Source organism: Mucor mucedo (assembly GCF_025094135.1).
Source record: "Mucor mucedo strain NRRL 3635 chromosome Unknown EV154scaffold_82, whole genome shotgun sequence".
Lineage (NCBI taxonomy): Eukaryota > Fungi > Mucoromycota > Mucoromycetes > Mucorales > Mucoraceae > Mucor > Mucor mucedo.
In genome coordinates this window covers 141,705-161,266 of record NW_026252366.1, presented here as the reverse complement: position 1 = coordinate 161,266, position 19,562 = coordinate 141,705, and the positions used below count along the sequence as shown (strand labels likewise).

The 19,562-nt window shown below is 39.2% G+C and overlaps 9 protein-coding genes across 9 annotated transcripts; 4 read left to right on the top strand and 5 right to left on the bottom strand.

Annotated features, from left to right (window-relative positions):
• Positions 1–79: 79 nt before the first annotated feature.
• Positions 80–4,575, bottom strand: EV154DRAFT_468602 (uncharacterized protein; the record flags this gene model as incomplete). Its single annotated transcript, XM_051597802.1, has 16 exons — positions 80–315; positions 519–585; positions 866–1,410; positions 1,472–1,589; positions 1,656–1,808; positions 1,870–2,051; positions 2,400–2,620; positions 2,682–2,856; positions 2,914–3,042; positions 3,099–3,282; positions 3,356–3,643; positions 3,702–3,747; positions 3,811–3,866; positions 3,960–4,106; positions 4,191–4,273; positions 4,329–4,575. The coding sequence occupies 16 exons, from the start codon at positions 4,573–4,575 to the stop codon at positions 80–82; spliced, it is 2,877 nt and encodes a 958-aa protein (XP_051455128.1).
• A 940-nt stretch (positions 4,576–5,515) lies between these two features.
• EV154DRAFT_604652 (uncharacterized protein) lies at positions 5,516–6,221 on the top strand. The gene is made up of 2 exons (XM_051607417.1): positions 5,516–5,727; positions 5,799–6,221. The coding sequence occupies exons 1-2, from the start codon at positions 5,630–5,632 to the stop codon at positions 5,884–5,886; spliced, it is 186 nt and encodes a 61-aa protein (XP_051455127.1). The 5' UTR covers positions 5,516–5,629; the 3' UTR covers positions 5,887–6,221.
• Positions 6,222–7,622: 1,401 nt separating this feature from the next.
• EV154DRAFT_425313 (ClpP/crotonase-like domain-containing protein) lies at positions 7,623–9,053 on the top strand (the record flags this gene model as incomplete). Its single annotated transcript, XM_051596237.1, has 5 exons — positions 7,623–7,677; positions 7,750–7,881; positions 7,949–8,141; positions 8,203–8,590; positions 8,658–9,053. The coding sequence occupies 5 exons, from the start codon at positions 7,623–7,625 to the stop codon at positions 9,051–9,053; spliced, it is 1,164 nt and encodes a 387-aa protein (XP_051455126.1).
• An 861-nt stretch (positions 9,054–9,914) lies between these two features.
• On the top strand, positions 9,915–11,271 carry EV154DRAFT_425276 (uncharacterized protein; the record flags this gene model as incomplete). Its single annotated transcript, XM_051596235.1, has 5 exons — positions 9,915–10,051; positions 10,112–10,168; positions 10,243–10,315; positions 10,381–10,587; positions 10,903–11,271. Coding segments are annotated over 5 exons (843 nt in total), but the record flags the coding sequence as incomplete, so codon positions are not given.
• Positions 11,272–11,280: 9 nt separating this feature from the next.
• EV154DRAFT_517048 (seryl-tRNA synthetase) lies at positions 11,281–12,796 on the bottom strand. Its single transcript, XM_051602456.1, has 3 exons — positions 11,778–12,796; positions 11,625–11,718; positions 11,281–11,557 (listed from the first exon to the last, which is right to left on the bottom strand). The coding sequence occupies exons 1-3, from the start codon at positions 12,779–12,781 to the stop codon at positions 11,315–11,317; spliced, it is 1,341 nt and encodes a 446-aa protein (XP_051455124.1). The 5' UTR covers positions 12,782–12,796; the 3' UTR covers positions 11,281–11,314.
• A 353-nt stretch (positions 12,797–13,149) lies between these two features.
• EV154DRAFT_553677 (uncharacterized protein) lies at positions 13,150–14,800 on the top strand (the record flags this gene model as incomplete). The annotated part of the gene is made up of 3 exons (XM_051605140.1): positions 13,150–13,347; positions 13,401–13,716; positions 13,786–14,800. Exons 1-3 carry the CDS (start codon positions 13,272–13,274, stop codon positions 14,798–14,800), a joined length of 1,407 nt encoding a protein of 468 aa, XP_051455123.1. The 5' UTR covers positions 13,150–13,271.
• A 188-nt stretch (positions 14,801–14,988) lies between these two features.
• On the bottom strand, positions 14,989–16,924 carry EV154DRAFT_483905 (CAP Gly-rich domain-containing protein; the record flags this gene model as incomplete). The annotated part of the gene is made up of 9 exons (XM_051598612.1): positions 14,989–15,122; positions 15,235–15,352; positions 15,409–15,482; positions 15,569–15,753; positions 15,821–16,084; positions 16,146–16,245; positions 16,306–16,394; positions 16,455–16,679; positions 16,752–16,924. The coding sequence occupies 9 exons, from the start codon at positions 16,922–16,924 to the stop codon at positions 14,989–14,991; spliced, it is 1,362 nt and encodes a 453-aa protein (XP_051455122.1).
• Positions 16,925–16,990: 66 nt separating this feature from the next.
• On the bottom strand, positions 16,991–18,350 carry EV154DRAFT_517044 (delta-12 fatty acid desaturase). The gene has a single exon (XM_051602455.1). The coding sequence runs from the start codon at positions 18,298–18,300 to the stop codon at positions 17,119–17,121; it is 1,182 nt and encodes a 393-aa protein (XP_051455121.1). The 5' UTR covers positions 18,301–18,350; the 3' UTR covers positions 16,991–17,118.
• EV154DRAFT_304386 (chromatin modification-related protein EAF7-domain-containing protein) lies at positions 18,348–19,492 on the bottom strand. Its single transcript, XM_051594880.1, has 2 exons — positions 18,847–19,492; positions 18,348–18,731 (listed from the first exon to the last, which is right to left on the bottom strand). Exons 1-2 carry the CDS (start codon positions 19,349–19,351, stop codon positions 18,565–18,567), a joined length of 672 nt encoding a protein of 223 aa, XP_051455120.1. The 5' UTR covers positions 19,352–19,492; the 3' UTR covers positions 18,348–18,564.
• Positions 19,493–19,562: the final 70 nt, after the last annotated feature.

Sequence of the window (19,562 nt, the reverse complement as noted above, 5' to 3'; positions counted from 1 at the left end):
AAGGGTTTTATTTTAGGTTCGGGCAGTTTCCAATAAATATTATTTTTATTCCCCTATCCTTAAAAAAAATTCATGATTTTTATGCTTCTTCTACAATGGCTTTGTTTGCTCGGGTCTGCGAATTGTAGCCTTGACTTAAAGTTTTAAATTTCTTGACGAATCGGTCTCTTCCTTTATTCAACTTTCGCATGAGGCTGTACTTGCTTATCTTGGAGTTTTCTAAATCTTCTTCCATTGCTTCCAAATAACCCGTTGTCTGAATTTCTACATGATCATTCAGATTGTTATCCGTGTCCAATTCTGTCGAATTATCTACTCTTCTATTCACAGTATCAAGTGTAGCTTCATCTGATGTTGACACCATTTCACTCTCCGAATTGAAGGTAGTACCAGTGGATGCAGAACTCCGTCTATAATCCGAGTTAAATGTGCTTCCTGTTAGATTTGAAGCTCTTCGGCCATTTGAATTGTAGGACATAGCCCCTTTTGACGCTCTTCGGTCATTTAATTCGTATGACACGGACCCTCTTGATGCTCTCTTTTTTCCCGTTTCAGAAGGCATATTCGCTGTAGATCGTCTTCTGCCTTCTGAATTTGACATTGCAGAGTTCATCATAGGTGCCTCTTGATTATTTTCGCGCTCCTCAGCAATTGACATAGGTGCTTCTTGATTTCTTTCGCGTTCCTCAACAATAGGATAATGAACTTTTTGTTGTAAAACTACTGGTACGGCATTATACTGCGTAGTGACCCTATCGTTTTCAACAGAACTTTGTATGGGAGGAGAAATCAATGTGGCGGGATTACTATCTGCTATAGTTGCTATATGGGGTTTATTCATTTTCTTTTCGGATGGAATATTGACAGCATAGTTTTCAGTTCCTTCTTGTCGTACAAGTAAATGCGCTTTATCACGCGTAATATCGTTTTGGAATGGATCTGCTCCAAGCATATCTGTGGTGAATTCGGGTAGCTCGGTATGCGCTGGAGAAAATCCAGGAACGAATTTGAGACGTAGAGTAATCTTGCCACAGGGTCCATCACTACCCCAAGGAAGTTCATCTGCTGCAGGTCCATCTGTGAAAGGACGTAAACCAATAGTCACCTCTTGCCAGTCGTTATCGTATATTTCTTTCATCCATAAACATGCAGTCACCTTGCGGTCGTTGTGGCGTTGTGATAAATGAACATAAAGTGCTGATCTATATCGCATCATAAGAGGGAAATACAAGTTGTTTTTGAACCACCCAGTTTTCTTTCCATGACTTTCCAAAAGATTGTATTTTAGTTCTCTTGTAATTTCTGGCTCTACATTAATTATAAAACTGGCATTTGTTGAATGGATCTTTGAAAGATTCATAGGAGCCTTCATATCAAGTTGAACACTGTCTATAACCAAAGTTCCTACATCTATTATACGTGTTATTTTGGGGGCCGTTTTTTTTTTTTTGTTATTTGTAATAGTACATACCTGCACCACTTAATTCTCGGGGAAGCACAAGCTTTACAGGTTTATATTTTAAATCGAGAAAAACTCTTCCGTAGCCAATACCATCGGAAAGAGAAATCCATCTTTCTGACTCTTTTGACTGTATTTGAACATGATGTTATTACCCAACACATAATTGTTTTTTTTTTTGTTACCGCCCAATTACCTTTTTAGACTTGTCGTGGAACAGATCGCTAATTTTGATAATGGATGTCCCAATAACTGGATCATCTTCCAAATCTATAGACGTTTTGACACTTATTCTTATAAATCCAGTCGCATAATTCTTAATGAAGCATTCAGACACAGCATTCCAATTCTGATAGTAAAAAAAAAAATTAACTTTTTGTTTCGTTCATCATTCGTCACTATGTTCTTACTGGATTAGAAGTACACATCTTGGATCTGGTTCTGAAAACTTTAGTATCATTAATATAGATGACAGCATATGGACTGACGGCTTTTTGTAACTTGTATGGGTGCCGTCTTTTCTTGAAAGAAATAACTTCTGGATCCAAAATTTCGAGATCTTTTGCTTTAACGATTTTAATGGATAAAATACCTGTAATTGATGTTAATATTCTGTTTTTCGTTAGCTCTTTGAAGATATTACCAGATGTATGTAAGGGCGAGACTCGCTCACCCAATTCGTCATCCGAATCATCCTCCTCGTCGTCACTATTGAGTGCCATCTCACTTGAACCTCCTTCGGGCTGGTTGGACACAAGTTCTGTTCTATCCATATCGGAATCGTCATCTGCTAAAATTGCTGCACCTCCATTTTCCAAATTCGGCGTCTCATCCATCGAATGAACATGCTGCTCTGGACTGGCTTCCATGGTATGATCAATACCCGGATTTTTTATGGTTGCTTCAGGTCTAACCAAAATACTTACAGGGACATTCCGACTCCCCTTTCGGTGTTCCTTCTGTTTCTTTTTTTCCTCCTTCTCCCGTTGCTTCTTTTCTTTTTCTTGTTTCTTTTTTTTAGCCTTTTCTCTCTTTGCTTTTTCAGTCTTTGCATGGTCATGTGCAGAAGGAATAGGTGTCACGTATTTGGGATGGAATGTCAACTTAAAATTAAGAAGAAACTGAGATTCTCTTTCAGACTTTCCATCAATTGGAGCCCATCTACAAAAGGTAATTCTCAATAACAATGCGAACTCATAAATTGTTTGTTTCGTATCCATACCCATCAAATATGACTCTTTCTTCAGTGCACCAGCTCGACACATTTTCATATTCGTCCAATCTTGCAAGCACGATATCTTTTACCGAGGCGGAAATCGATCCTGTAAGGGTGTCTGCTTTGACCTTGTCGGCCTCCCATACCTTTACATTCATATAAACTTCATTTTTGATGTCCTCTAAATGCATACAAGGTTCAGTAAAAAAAAAAAAATGGATACATAAATACAACATACCGATAGTCACCAACTGGTAAAGATTTTCATTCCAAAGAGGATGCGATGTGCTAGATAAAACCCGAGTGCTTTTAATATTGCTCGTTTTTCTGTCACTTAGAGAGAATGTCACAAAAGAATTTTCAGGTTCTGCATTACTAGGCGTTAATATGGTAATACAATTATATTTTGCATGCAATGCTTACCTCCTCCCATCGCATGTTTCCGTCTTGTTTGTCGAACTTCCAATTTTACCACACCTATAGCGTTTGTATCGATCAATGCACCAATCATCATGGGCTTGATATCAACACTGATACTGTTCGGCTCTACTAAACTGGCAAAACCTAATTTCACACCTTGGTTTACCAGAGTCTTTAACATTGGAAGCTACAAAAAAAAACAGAAAGAATTTATCAATAAAATGATAATTTTGTTTTCTTTACTATTCCAAATCCCTTACTCTCATTATATTCAGCTTTTTTGTGATTGGCATGACAGCAGTTTCGATTTCGGGAGCTCTTATAAAAGATATTGTCACCTTGGAAACAAATGGAGGTTCAGGTGCAGTCATAAGTTTAAACCTAATCTTTCCAGACAACTTTGTTAGTTCACCTCGAATTTCGGCACTAGCATTCAGTACTGATTTGAAGCATATGGAAAACCCCGGAGGTGTGGCTACATGTGGCTTGAAAGTAGTAACCGTCGTATTGTTTGGGTCTACGCCTAAAGTAAATTCTGCCTCGCCAAACTACAACACGTATCAGAAGGCTATGCTTATGGGGGGGGGGTTTAAAAAATGTACTTACAATGCAATTGGTAGGCTGGTCAGGAGTGGGAGGAAATATGTTCATTCTAGCGAGTTGATAGATTAGTTACGTATGCTAGTGTAAAAAAAAGTATTGCTAGTGCACTTACTTTTCAATACGAGGGGACTGAACTCCTAAATCAAAATCACCAACTTTAACAGCTCTCTATGAATTCCGATTAAAGAGATTAAAAGGTATATTCTTCGTTTTTTTTTTTTTTTTTCAGCCTAGTATGTGTTATATATCCTCCCTACTTACGATAATTTTAGTAGGAGCAACTCTCGATATCGTATCTTCCAAAATATCCTCCACAACTGCAAATACTTGAGGATCAATCGATCTCCAAATTTTCTCCACAAAGCAATTAAACCATTCCATACTTTCACCGTGTCTCCTTTTAGACAACTTTTTTTTTTTTTTTAAAAAAAAAAAAAAAATGGATTTTAGATTTGCAGCTTTCCTTTTAGGTTTCATCCGTTAACTACTTACAATATTTGCACCATCAATTTTCTCAATTTGCCAATTCAAGCTATCCAAAACCGATCGAGAGAGCATATAAAACGCTGCGATACCTGATTATAACAACTTTAGATATTTTCGTGACATATAGCAGATCTATATGTTTACCTGTCATGCTAGTCATCAAAAGAGAAAGTATACCATATCCCACTTGACCGAGGTAGAGACACAGCAGTGCACTCATAATCAAGTATTTGACTCCTACGTCCTCTAATCCAGCTACCAAAATACTCGGAGCATTCAGTCCAAGAGGTTGTTGATAATTTAATTTAAAGCATTTTTTGGGCGCTGAAAATTTGTTGAAATTAAAAGGGACAGAAGATGTAGGATCCTTTTCTGACTGCAAGTTTTGCATAGCCTCTTGGCTACTCGAATGGACATCTACATTGTACGGGTTTCGGGAAGTATCTTCGTCACCCGAACGCGTTTCAGCGACGCCTACGTGTTGTGCCGTTGCATCATGACCGTGCGTGTCTTGCCAAGCGCCTTGACCACCGGAGCTAGCACCCGCAGGGTCAGACTCATGCGTCATTAAATCGTTGCCATCATGTATAACATTTGGGCCCGGTTCTTCCGCAATATCAGATACAGGTTCACTCTTGCCTTCCAAATTTTGTTCAGGGATTTCAGAAGTAGAGAAGTGGTCTTTATTAGAAGAAGAAAGAGTAGAAAGATATGGAAAATAAGAAATGAAAAGAAGAAAGAAGAATGTATTTAGGATAAAGTTGGTTTTACAAATGGGTTTCAGTCCATTTTCAACTTGCCTCGGCTTGGATCGATGCCAATTCTATCTTCATCGGGCTCGTCTGTCCTCTTTTCGCCCAAGACGGGAGCAATATGAGCTGATTCGGGTGCACGGGGTTCGTTATTTGTAAAGGTAGGTTCATCTCCGGTCACAACTTCATCAGCATGTTTGCCACCCATAATAGGAGCCAATTGACGGGTGAAGCCAGGATCATCAGCAGACTGTCCAGAAGGCAAACCTCCATAGGGATTAAACCGTCCCGAGAGATCATGATCCCCATGATTATGACTGTCCATTATTTTACTTGAACTCGTTCCATTATATTCTCTACTCGGATCGTCAAAATCAGTCGGTATGGTATTGTTTAAACTTGAATTCAGCACACCATGACTATCGTCTCCTTGAACAATATTTCGTAAATCGGCTGGTTTTCCATTCAATCCTGCCATTTTTTCTTTTCTTTTTTGACTTTGCCAAAAAAAAAAAAAAAAAAGTAAGTGGAACATGAGTTTCTTGTCATTAAATACTTGACATTTTTCCCCCGAGGAGGGTTTCTGCATAAATTGTAACTTTACTGACAGTGACTGTCAAGTAATCGAACCCTTCATGGTCTCGGACAAAAAAAAAAGAAAAGAAAAAAAAAAACATCTCTTTTAGACATACAATGTTCTCTAGTAAATTAACTCAAATGGCCTTGGCTGTCGGCGTAGGCATCGGCACCGGCGTGTATATCTTTAAGCCCTTGTTACAAGAATACGAGCAGTAAGTTTTCTTTTTTGGGTTCTGCAATCAAACCCCTCGTCTTATAATGCCCTAAACAACCCATTCTATAGAGAGACACACGGTACCTGGGTTCGTCCTGGTGACGAAGTAAAGTTACAAAAAAACACCACACCAACTGAAACTCGACCATCGTCTTAATCAAACAAGTGACAGTTGGACTACTTTACGCACCATGTTGCCTTCTAGTCAACCTTTGAAACAACGTCACTTCCAATGTATTAATAAAAAAAGCTAAAACACACATACACAGATACACACACAACACACCATTAGATATTACAAGAGGGAGATACACGTACACGATTGAGCATTTTATTTAACATAGACAGAGTTTTTCTTTCGTGGGACCTTTGCAGTTTTTTTTTTTTCTTAAAAGTCCGGGGTAATTTCCTTTACTGGCTTAACCCAGCCCCACGTTTATTCTATTCAAACCCTTCTTCTGCTTAGTAACTAAGAATAAATTAAATTCTTAAAAGATGAAATCATTTTATAGATAAACATAGTGCGACGTAACAGTACCCTTTTTTGTCACATAGTCCCAATATGTATAAACACACGTTAAAATGACAATATGCACCCCACATAGGGCAGTAAAAAGTGATTCTAATGGAACTTTGCAAGAGGAAAAATCCCGTCCCATACATATACGCGGGAATATGGCACTTCCACACGCACATAAGAGTAAATTTAGTATCTCTGATAAGACGCTATCCCCTTCTTCCACTTGATCATATGTCGTCATTATTTTTCATAGTTTAGATAAAACAACCGTCAAATGGTATTTAGTTAGAGCTCTTAGTATACCTGAGCACCGTAATGCATTAGATATCTAAATTTTAAAGAAACCACAGGTGAGATGTCCCTTGCATATAATGGCTTTATCCACAGACTAAAATTGATAAAAAAAGCTCTTATCAACTTCTAATTGACTAAAGAGAATTTTCGATAGCACGTAGTGCCTACTCAGATCAGATATGTCTATTAGGCTTTGTTTCTTATCTGTGTTTAAAACAAGGTAGAGAATTTTGCCTTTTCATTCTACCATGTGCAAGTAGTGAACATAAAGGCTTACCAATAAAAGTTTGCCTGTCTTTTAAAAAAAAAAATTACAACCCCTGATAGTATACTCAAGGTCATTTTGGAAACTATATATATAAACAGATAGATAAATCAATCAGGTACGCACTACCTTTATAACATTTCTTGAATGCATTTATTTTACACGAGCATTGACACAAGAAAGCTTCTTTTTTTTTTTTTTGGTTGATCCTAAACTTTTATCCAGTCATCGCATTGATCTTACTACTCACTTTCAAATAGTATAAATACTTGGCTTTGATTCAATAAAATCATAAATCGACCCTTCTTTCCCTTTCTTTTTCTTTCTTTCTTTTTTTTTTATTTATACCGCTGTGATACAATTTTTTCTTCATCTTAGAAACAATGATGAAAATGTTGATTACCAGACCAAATTTGCTTCGAACCTTACCATCCAGTCAGAAACGTTTGGTAAAGATAGAATAAATAATCTTGATTCGTTTCAATGATTAACATCCCAAAAAAAATCCTTTGTAGTTTTCACGGGCAAATGACGGTATTTTAAACCAAGTAAATGACAGATAACATAGTGTAACCATAGAATTGTAAATACTAAACACCAAAAAAAAAGGACCCTAGTGTCATCATCCAAGCAAAGAAGAATACACGATCCATGACGTTTGATAGACAAAAACAACTCAACTCTTTCACTATTCCTATGTTTGATGTCATCTTTCCTCACCTCCAGGTAAAATCAACTTTTTCATTGGGCAGAATCAAATCTAACCTTTATATATATATTTAAAAAGGAATGGGAGAAATCCAAAGCAGTGGATATGGTGATTTTGAAAGGAAATGGTCGAGCATTTAGTTCAGGTGGTGATATCAAATGTATGTGACCCAAATATGGATTATAAATAAATTCGAATGGCTTATATTGATGCTTTTTTTTAAAAAATCTAGTTCTTGCTAACGCTGTAGAAACACCATCCAGAAGGCCCGAATTAGATCATTTTGTGGACACTTTACATAACATGCTTCATTTTGCTGGAACTATGCAAACACCACTCGTTTCTTTCATGAACGGAATTACTTGTATGCGCTCAATCATTACTTTCTTGCCTAGCAACCATACTAAATTAGTTTTTTTTTTATTTGTTAGTTGGCACAGGATGCGGTCTTGGTGTTCTATCTCAGTTCAATGTCGCTACCGAAAATACTAAAATGGCTATGCCCGAAACTAGATTTGGCCATTTCTGTGACGCTGGCTCTAATTTCTTCTTGTCTCGCTTGAATGGTCATATGGGCAGATATATTGCTTTGACATCACGCACACTGGTCGCAGAAGATACATTGTAAGATTGAGATTTATCCTAACAACAAAAGAAGAGAAACTAACTTTTTAGCACAAAATAGAATGGCTGGTTTAGCTTCTCATTTCGTACCCTCTCACCAATTAGAATCCTTAGAAGATAGTCTAATCAACATGGAAAATCCCAGTCGTGCCGCGATCAATAAGCAAATCGAAGCGTTTGCTGTCAAGGCGGATCATGTTCCCTTTAGCAACACTTTACACGGCCGACATCGCGAAATCATCGACACCTGTTTTAGATTTGATACAGTGGGTGAGATCCTACGCGCTTTGGAAAAGGAGGGTTCAAAATTTTCTTTAGACGCCATCGATCAAATATGCGATGGATCTCCCTTGGCTATCGCTCTCACGCTAGAACAGTTACGTAGAGCTGCGGGTATGTCCTTGGCTGAATGTACCAAAATGGAATACAACTCTTGGCAAATCTCACCTGTAAAGTCCTATATATTATTTTCTAAAAAAAAAAAAAAAAAAAGGAAGTACTAATCACCAAATATAGTTCGAACCTGATTTCTGTGAAGGCATTGATGCCAAAATGGTGAGAAAGCAAACCCCACAATGGGTACATCAAACGAATTCGACCATCGATCGTCAAAAAGATATTATCGCCAAGTATTTTGTAGGCCCTCCTGTCAAAACATTAAAGTTGGCCTCCAAGGGAGATTATTATACCTCAACACAAGCACGTCCCTATGGCTTGCCCACTGAAGAAGAAGTAAGACAAACCATGCTTCTCAACAACTTTAGATCCGATGGAGATATCATCTCTTGGTTTGTTAAAAACAGAAACAATAAGTTTGGCGTAGAACAAGAAGTTGCCGAAATCATCAAGAGAGAATATAGATGGCAAGAGAATGAAGTGGTGGAGGAGTTAAGACAACAAGCTGCCCACTAAATATCCTCAATTCAACCCCCACCCAAATAAAAACCTATATATCACCTTGACTTTACTCGTCTTGGATAACTTTTTTCAACTTCCTTCTTTAATTTATACATGTCTTTTCTAGTTAGCAGAGTAGTAGTCTGAATGCTTTAAAGTGCAATAAGTCACACGACTTGGTCTGTAATAATTTAGCAACCAGCATGAACATACCTGTATGTAATAACAAAAGTCAGGCTTAACCACGGATGTTTTTGTGATACTTGGAGCAGTAACTTTTTTAGTTATTTGTGATTTAAACGCGAGACTTCATAAGTCACTACACACACTACACTTTGTATTATGCTTAAATAGCCTTTTTCTTTTCTTTTTTTTTAAACACTCACGTCCCTTTTTCAACCATGGCCAAGAAAAGCAAAAAAGAAAAGAGTAACGGTAAAGTCTCTACAGCCTTATTCTTCTCTAGAATAAAAATACTCAATTGTCTTGATGTTTAGACAGAATAACTCGTAAACAAAAAAAAAAGAACTTGCAGGTTGCATACCCCCCCCCCCCTCACTTTCCTGTTCCAAAGCACTGACATTGTTTCCTCTTTTTTTTTTGTTTTAGAAATCAAGTTTTCAACATGACGATGCAGAGGATTTGGACAGTCAATTAAAAAACCTAGGCCTCTGTACCAAGAATATTGCCGGCGATGGTAATTGTTTATTTAGGTAGACACATACTTACACATGCTGATCCCCACCCCCCTTTTCCTACTAACACCGGCCACTTAGATCACTTTCCGATCAATTCTACGGACAAGACGGAAACCACAAGGCCATTCGACACCAAGTGTGTCAGTTCCTGAGAGATAATAAAGAAGAGTATCAGTTCTTTGTAGAGGACGATCAATCTTTTGAACACCACGTCGATTGTATGTCTCGCAACGCCACCTATGGTGGTAATATGGAACTAGCTGCCTTTGCAAAAATGCAGCAAGTCAATATCAAAGTCTACCAACCTGGTCTAATGTAACAAAAACAGTACCCTTTTACCTATCAAACCATCTCATTATTCTCTTCGAATTCTAGATACATTATTCACGGTAAAGAGGAACAGGAAGACGACACACAAGTGTTACATATCGCGTAAGAGAAAAATAATTTTTTTTTCTTTCAAATTACGGCAGTTTTTGGACAGCTCATCACTCCCAGGTCTCTAGATATCATAGCTGGGAACATTATAGCTCCGTACGGAATATCGATGGTCCTTACACTGGTCCACCCGACATTCAAGTAAGTTTCCCCATGGTAACACTTTTCTTTATCCTCTCACTCACCCCTTACAACCCCCCCCCCAGATCAAAATCGCAGAAGACAACCCACAAGAAGAAATAGAACTCACCTCACAAGAAAAAATTGTTTTAAATGCTTGTCCTGACACAAACTTGCAAACCATTAGACAATTTCTCAAAAAACACAAGGGGATCCCAGACGATGCTATCAATGCCATTTATGAATCTCAGTTAGAGGAGGCCGTAGAGACACACGATGAAGCATCGGATAAAGTGCCTTTGACACCTGCAGGAGATGCGCCTTTACCACTTAAAGAAGACGTGCCTTTATCACTTAAAGAAGACGCGCCTAAATCACCTACGAAAGACGCACCATCACCACCTACAAAAGACGCACCATTACCACCTACAGAAGACGCACCATTACCACCTACAGAAGACGCATCTTTACCACCTACAGAAGACGCATCTTCACTACCTATAACAGACGAGAAGAATGTACCGCCAACACCTACAGATGGTCAAACACAGGCGGCAGCGGTCAACGAGAAAGAAAATAGCGAAAAAGACGACATGCAGCCTCCACAGCCATCCGATACGGATGATACGACCCATGAGACCCGACAAGAAGACCTCAATATGCATGAACAAGATCTACTTGACCAATTCCCAAATCTGCCTCCAGAAACCATCCAAACCGTCTGGAAAAAGCACGGGAATTCCATGGACGCCATCAAAGAGCTCCAAGGGATCGTTCTTCCCAAACCAAAGAAACAAAAGATACTTTCATCACGCGAACGTAAAGAACTTGCCAAAAAGAAACGAAAGGAAGAAGCTATGCTTAAAAAACGTGCCAAAGCACAACGTCAACAAAGCTATAAAGAACAAGATAGGCCGGACTCGGCCAATGATGATATCACGAAAATCATCAAAACCATGAAAGAAATTGACATTTAAAAAAAAAAAAAAAAAATTACAATTTTTTTTTATATATATATAATTAAACAAAAAGGTGCGAGGGTTCGCCAGGAAGCCATTTTCGTAAGACACGAGGAATCTCAACAGACCCATCTTTTCTTTGAAAAGTCTCAAGAATGGCTATAATCATGCGAGGTACGGCCATGGCTGTACCGTTTAATGTATGACAGAAACGTGTATGTTGATCGCCAGTCTGATATTTAGGTCGATATCGAATCGATAGTCGTCGTGATTGGTAGTCTGTGCAATTCGATGTTGAAGAGATCTGCATTGATTCCACCCAGCGTCAGTCTTTTTATGATTCTTGTTTTTTACCATTATTATAACATTACCTCGCCCCATGTGCCTCTACCAGGCATCCACGCTTCCATATCAAACTTTCGATAGGCACTAGCGCCTAATTCCTCTGTAGGCATATCTAAAATTCTACGAAACAAAAAATGAGTTCAGAATATCCCTCAGTTACCCCCAGGGTATAAACTAACCTAAAACAAAGCCCCAAATCGGTAAAAATGTCTTCCTGTAACTTGAGAATCTGAGCCATCATCTCTTCGCTCTGAGCGTGTGTGGTGACGGCAAATAATTCGACCTTTGAAAACTGATGTACACGATACAATCCTTTAGTGGTTAAGCCTCTTCCACCTGCCTCTGTTCGAAAGGCATGACCAAACCCCACTAACTTCTGTGGTAATTCCTCCTCGTTCAATAAGCGAGTAGCAAATTTCCCTGCCAATGGAATTTCCGCTGTCCCCGCCAAACACTGATCCTCCGAAATCCCATAGATTTGCGAACTCTCTCCTCGTTTGGGTTGAAACCCACATCCATAAGCCAATTGCGTGCGTACAATATCCGGTGTCATCACACCCATAAATCCTCGACTTGCTGCCTTATGCATGGCATATTGTACAAGCGCCATTTCTAAAAACGCACCCATCCCTTGCAAATAATAAAAACTGCTCCCACTTGCCACGGCCGCTTGTTCTAAATCCAATATATTCAACCCTTGCGCAATTTCTACATGATCTTTTAATCCTTCTTCTTCTTTGCGTGGTGTACCCACTATTTTCACTACTCTTGCTTGACTCTCAGGCCCCACAGGGCTGTCCCCATGTGTCTCATTAGGAATCCTCAAACCTCTTTCTAATAACCCTTCTTCTGTCTCGCTCAGGTCTTCTTGTACACGCTTGACTTGCGCCTTGATTTGTTGTCCCTCGGCAATAAATACAGAACGTGCCTCCTTGGACTTAGCGGCTTGTGTAGCTAATGACACTTCATTTCGCTTGGACCGTAATGCTGTCAATTGATTATATAAGGAAAGTCGTTTCTCATTCAAGCGCACAAACTCAGTCATGTCCACTGTGACATGGTTGCGTGCCTTCATGTTTTGTGTAATAGCACTGGCATGGTTGGATAAGGCTGTGTAATCGAGTTTTGGTTGAAACCCTACCGCTTTTGAATAAGCTCGTTTTGACAGTATTTGCTTGAACATTTATAAAAAAAAAAAAAGGGTCAGAAAAAAAGAAAAAAAAAAAAGAACTAGTCCCTGTTTTATGAGATAGCCCACGTGATTGATTGCTTTCCTCTAATGACACAGTAATAAGAAATGCTCTTCTACATTGTGTCGCTGGCTAAGGATGTGTGCTGCTCATTTTGGATAGATAAATAAGAGAAAATCAATGCTATCATAAACAATTGCTTTATGAAAGAAAGGGCATAATGAAAAACAAAGAACACCCAATTATAGAAACACAGCTTAAACAACACCTCCCAGGGTTTTAAAATGTCTTTGGATTAAAAAAAGAGGAGATTTTTATTTTTGTAAAAGTGATACACTCTCCCTAAATGGGGTTTAGGGCCGAATAAGGGGGGGTAGTGGTGCTTAAAAATAAGGTCTCATTTCTCACTCTCGCTCTCTCTTTTTTTTTTCTTGTTTCTTGTTTCTCACTCTCTCTCTCTTTTTTGCACTCGTTCTTATTTCTATGGCAGGTTTATCCATCAACACATTAAAACAGTCCAACAAGTCCTTGACTTTTTGTTTTTACGTTTCTGGACACGGTAAGCCTCTCTTTCTCTCCTTTTGCATACACATCTAACCACAAAAAAAAAAGGATGGGGACATGCAACTCGTGCAAACCAAGTCATTCTCGACCTTTTAAAACTACCAGCACGTCATAAAGTTCATGTGATCTCTACAGCCACTGACTTTATCTTTCAAGGTGTGATAGAGGTAGGCGCCATCTATCGTCATGCAGATATTGATGCTGGTGTAGTTCAGCCATTACCTTATACCGTCGACCGTGACCAAACCATTAAAAATCTCACCGCCTTTCTCGAAAGAAGACCCGCTACTTTGCTTGCCGAAATCGATTGGCTGAAGCAGGTGGGCGCAGACTGTGTTATCTGCGACGCCCCTTTCCTCCCTTGGTAACAAACCTTTTTTTTTTTTTTACAGTGTACACAGCAACTCACATAATATATATATATACAATATAGTGCAGCAGCGGCCAAAGTAGGTATACCAGCAGTGATATCCAGTAATTTCACATTTGATGAAGTGTATATGGGATTATGTGAAGGAGATGATTTAGATGAGGATATCCGACAAATGGTTCAACAAGTGATATTGGATTATAGACATGCCGATCTCCTTATCCGATTACCGGGTGCTATTCGTATCCCATCGTTTGATGATGCTTCTGGACTCGTACCTCATACACCGTTTAATGTGAACTTTCCAGAATCTTTTCGACGTAAAGGTGTGGCTAATGGTAAAACGCAATTACCCTGCACCAGTATATCCAACGTTCAACACACCACGCCCTTTGCCGATTTAACACCTCCCTTCACACGTCGCATCATTGATGTCCCTCTCGTCTTTCGTAAATATCGTACTCCGCGTGAACAAGTCTTGGAATCTGTGGGCATTCCTAAAAAAGTATATGACACACACAAGATCTTGTTACTCTCATTTGGTGGACAATTACTAGCAGATGGTACATGGGGGAATCCTTTACCTCCCGGTTGGATCTGCATTGTTTGTGCTGCCCCAGATACCATTGCTATGCCCCCACTTTTTTATCGTGCAGCTAAAGATGCCTATGTCCCCGATCTCACAAACGCCTGTGATGTGCTCCTGGGTAAATTAGGCTATGGTACATGTTCAGAATGTATCGGCCATCGTACACCCTTTGTCTATGTGCCACGACCTCAGTTCATTGAAGAACAAGGTTTATTAAAACTTATGCATGATCAGGGTAGTGCTGTCGAATTAGACAGACATGATTTCGAGGCTGGGCGATGGCAGACAGCCATTCAACACGCAGCGCGATTGTCCGGCACCTGTCAAGACACGCAGCTGCGTGTCCCTCACAACGGCGGAGAGATTGCAGCTGCCAGTATCGAAAAGTTCGTGGGTGAATGGACCTTTCATCATTTAAAACTACAATTACAAAAACAACAACAACATTCGCCTTTATTCTCTCCTGCTCCAAAAATTATATCACAATAATCTCATCGCCATCCTCCATACTATAGAATTTTAAATCTCGTAATTCGTCATTCATTTCCATTGTAATGATGTCTTCTTCTTTTTGTACAGATTGTAATAAAATCAATGCGGGCTTATGTGTGCCCATTTTATATAAACGTCCCACCAAGTTTTTTAAATGACGTACGGTCATGGTGGGCAATACACGTTTACTGATACTTTCCCTTGTAGGTTGTAGATCGCTCCAATGCTTGGCTTGTAATACCGCTTCCATGTCCATCCCTGTGCGTTGTGTCAATCGAACCGTCATCAATCGGTTCTTTAGCGCGCTCGGTTGGCCTTCCTTTCCTCCTCCCCCTAAATGGGGTTCTCCGTGCACTATATAAGCATGAAAGGGGGGGGGCCCATTTCAGTACAAACGACATTTTTTCATTAAAATCTAGTGGCACACTTACGTTGACATAGGGTCGCATAGCGTGGATGTAAAACACCGATCGCTTCATGTGTCACACCATCCACCGTGCATGATTTCAAGTAAAATCTTTCTAAATCCACACGCTCTCTTCGTGTCACCTAATTCCAAATTATTATTATTATTTACATACTTTTTATCATCTTTAAAGACTTACGGTATTTCCATTAACCGTGGTGAGTCTTCCGATACGACCTACGATTTGAGTTGTTTCAAGTTCGGGAGTCAAACCTAAAAAAGACAAGGTTTCATTTTAATTTTCACCACTAAAAGAAAGCTAATTTTTTTTTTTTTTTTTTTTTTTTTTTTTTTTTTACCAGAAAACATTGGGTTGGCTTTACAGCGAAGTTTTGTCAGGCTTGGGTATCCATCCAAAGCATCTAAACTCGACATGTTGCTGATCTGATTATTCTCAAGTCGTAAAAATCGTAACTGTTTAAATGTGTCTCGGATATATTCTACACTTTTTAATTCATTATCATTCAGAAACAGCACCTCCAACCTAGCCAAAGAAAAAATAGAGAGAGAGAGTTGTTAGCAAATATTAACCAATGGTTATGCAGACATACTTTGGTAGAGCGCCTAGTGTAGCCACTTGGCTCCAATCGGCAATGTGATTCTCTTCTAAATTGAGACTAACCAAGTTTTGCAATCCACGCATTGTACCCAGTTCCGAAATTCCGTTACTACCCAATTGAAGATCTTGCAAAAGAGGTAATTGTTCCGCCAATGCATCAATCTCTTTCCATGTCGTCCCTGTCTGTATCAATGAAAGTGTGCGTAAATTTCCCAAGCATAATCCTTCTCTCGGTGGTGCACTCAAACGGGATTGACTTATTTAAAATTTGAGTCAATGATCGCTTAAAATTCACATGTAAAAGTGTGATACCTTACTTTATTCTCAAGATCATCAGACTGCCGAGTTGTGATGTGATCTCAGATACGGTTTTCCAATCTGCTATCAGATCCCGGGACAAATCCAAATCCTCAATGGCTACAAGGGGGAAATTACTATGATTGGAGGAGGAGGAAAATAAGTCGCTATACACCTTACCTAATTCCGCCTCCGAGATTTCGCCCGGAGGACCTGCCCATGCCACACACTGTTCCGCTAACCCAACCACTGTCAACCCACTCAAACCTCTAAGCTTTGTCTGATTAGCAAAAAAAAACTAACTTTGTGTGTAGAAATCTACTGTTTACCGTTGTGCTCTTAAAATCTTTTCAAATCCATAGGTTTCTACCACAATCTGCTTATTGCCTCCAAAATAAAGTTCGCCAATGTCCTTATCCTTCTCATACTTTTCACCCTTAACGGTTGTGAAATCATCTTCGGTAGTGTATCTTTCCTTTAACGCCTTCATAAACGTCGTACCCGTCACCACCTTTTGTGCATGATATCGTACAAAGGAACCCGACTTTGCGTGCCTTTTTTTTTTTTTTTTTACATTAATCTAAAGCTCGACATGCTTTTTTTTTTTTCTGAAAATGTATTTTTACCGGCAGCTGAAATAGCGCGTGCCTTGATGAAGTCCATCATGTTTACCTCGTGTAGGATCATCCCATTCAATGCCTAACCATTCTCCAGTCGTACCCTCCACTGTTCCTGTGTACATTACCGTGGCTCGATCCTTGCCAATTTGTATCCTCGCTCCCACTTTTGGCATGCTCATTTTCTGGAATTGTTTGTAAAAAAGAAAAAAAGAATGAAAAAATTGTGTTGTGCAACAAGAAGTGAGTTTTAGTTTTTCTGATAGTAATGAATAGATTTTATTTAAAAATTTACATGGGGGGTTTTTTTTTTTTGTTTAGATAGATAGGGTAAAAAAAAAAAATATATAATAATAATATAAAAAAACGATATTATTTAGTTCTTGAAGAAGACAACATCTCCGTCATCCTCAACAAAACGACATGCCTTCCAAACTCTCCAAAGAGCGACAGGAATAGGTGTATTATCACATTGATAGTGTTTACCGAGTGCCTTCTTGATATGCATGGTAGCTTCTTCAGCATGATAATGAGGCATCGTGGAGAAGAAATGATGAGCAACATGAGTATCCGAGATATGATGATGGAAATAATCAAGAATGAAACCATAAGAACGATCCACGGTCAAGGCAGCACCACGTTGGAAATTCCAGACATTATCACGGTAATGAGGTAACTTGGGATCGGTATGTTGCAAATAGGTAATCAAGACTAACCAGGCGTTGACGTTCAAGTAAGGAATAACATAGTATTTAATCACAGCAAGAGAGCCATAGAGTTGACCACAGTAACCCAAGACACCCATCATACCAAGTACACCTACAGTTGAACTCACAATATCCCAGAATTGACCTTCTTCATAAATCTCACAAGAAGGGTTGAAATGAGAGGCCCAACCAGGGTAATCTTGACCAGTGACATTGGTGAAAAGATAAAGAGGCCATCCAAACACAAACATTAAAAACATACGGTAAAGAACAATAATAGGTGCTTCATCAAGTGCCTCATGGGGTCCATCAGCCACAGGATCTTGCTCACGAGGGGGGAGACCGGCCTTAGAACGAAGGGTGGGGAGAAAGACTTGATCCTTGGTCATGTGACCTGTGGCTTTATGATGTCTAGAATGAGAAAATCTCCAAGAGTGATAAGGTACAAGCAAAAGCGTATGAAGAACATAACCAACACCATTGTTAATGGCCTTGGAAGGACTGAAGGCTTGATGACCACATTCATGACCAATGACCCACACACCTGTACCAACCACACCTTGGGCAATCCAGTATAAAGGCCATAACACCACACGAGCATACACGTTAGGAATGGTATCAATATAGCTAGCTAAACCTGCTAAAATACCCATGATAATAGCATCATGAAGTACATGTGTGAAGGATCGGAAGGTATCACGACGGAAACAATGAGCAGGAATAGCATCACGGATTTCCTTGATAGTGAAATTGGGGATCTCCCAGTTTCTTTCAATAGCTTCATCAATCACTGGCTTCACTGTTGCTGCTGCTGCTGCTGGATCAGCAGTCACGTTTCTCTTTGTTGCCATGGTTAATGTAATTAGAAAAGAAAGAAAAAAAAAAAGAACAAGGGAAAAAAGGGGAAAAGCTATCTTTCTTTATATATGTAAGGGATATCGGTCCTTCAAAAAATCATCAGATTTATAGGAACAGGTAAAAAAAAATAAAAGAAAAATATTTTTTTTCGGTCCCATAAGCGGCCCCCAATTGTTGGCATTAGATAGAAACGCTTCGTTTAGCAGCCAATTAAAAAGTCTGATCTTCACATGGCGCTTAATGTATTTTTTTATTATTTATTTGCGTTTGTTTGTCTGTCTTTTGTTACCCCTTTGGATGGTAGCACTGGATGATCTACCCGTTCTTCGACTGGTCGTGTGATAACTACGCTGACTATTAGGTGTTGAGGGTTCTGGTGTGTATTCCGACTTCCGTGTACCTCTTGACGTTCTTCTTGAAGATTCTGTTTAATGGCGGGGAATAGAATTCATTTTTTTTTTTAATTGGTGGTTGGGGGACAGGGGTTTTTTTTTTTTTTTTTTTTTTTTTTTTTTTTTTTTTTTTTTGCGGGCACTTACTTTCTTCAGGTTCGGGTGTAGAAGTCATGGATTCAGCAACCGAGTTGGCAGGTGAATGTTCTCTTTTACTAGTACGCGTTCTTTTAGCGGGCGGAATAGCGGGTGAATTTTCCTCTTCCTCTTCTTCATGCACTGATGATTGATCATCCTGTCGATGCTCAGATATCAATTGTTCATATTCCTCTAACGGTAAACTAAATTCATGTCTCTTCTTTTCTTCTTCCTCTGCCTCTGACTCTTGTTCCTCATCCTCTTCTTCCAACTCATCCAACGCTGACATGCCATAAAACTCGCCTAATCTTTGCCAGATCTCTTTTATACTACACCTCACTGGACTATGTTGATTGAACTGTTTCTGCACACTGATAATCCTAAAGTGCTTATGAATCCCTTTTCTTTTACTTTTAGCCTTCATATATTTTTTTAAAGAAAAAAAAAGAAAAAAACTCACCCACTGGCTTGCAGCGCGATATAGCATTAAGGAGCGCCAACTCCATTTGTGCATCCCATTCTTTATTCACATGCGCGTCAAAGTTGGGTAATTCATGTCCAAGTTCCACCTTGATGGGATCATCGGCATATTGTGGTTCTGTTGTAAATTCACTCATTTTTTAAGGGGGTTAGAAATCGATTAAGCGAAAAACGGGTAAATTTTTTTGTTGTTTTATAATTTTTTTAATCCTCCCCTCCCCGCAGGTAGATTTGAATCTCCTTTA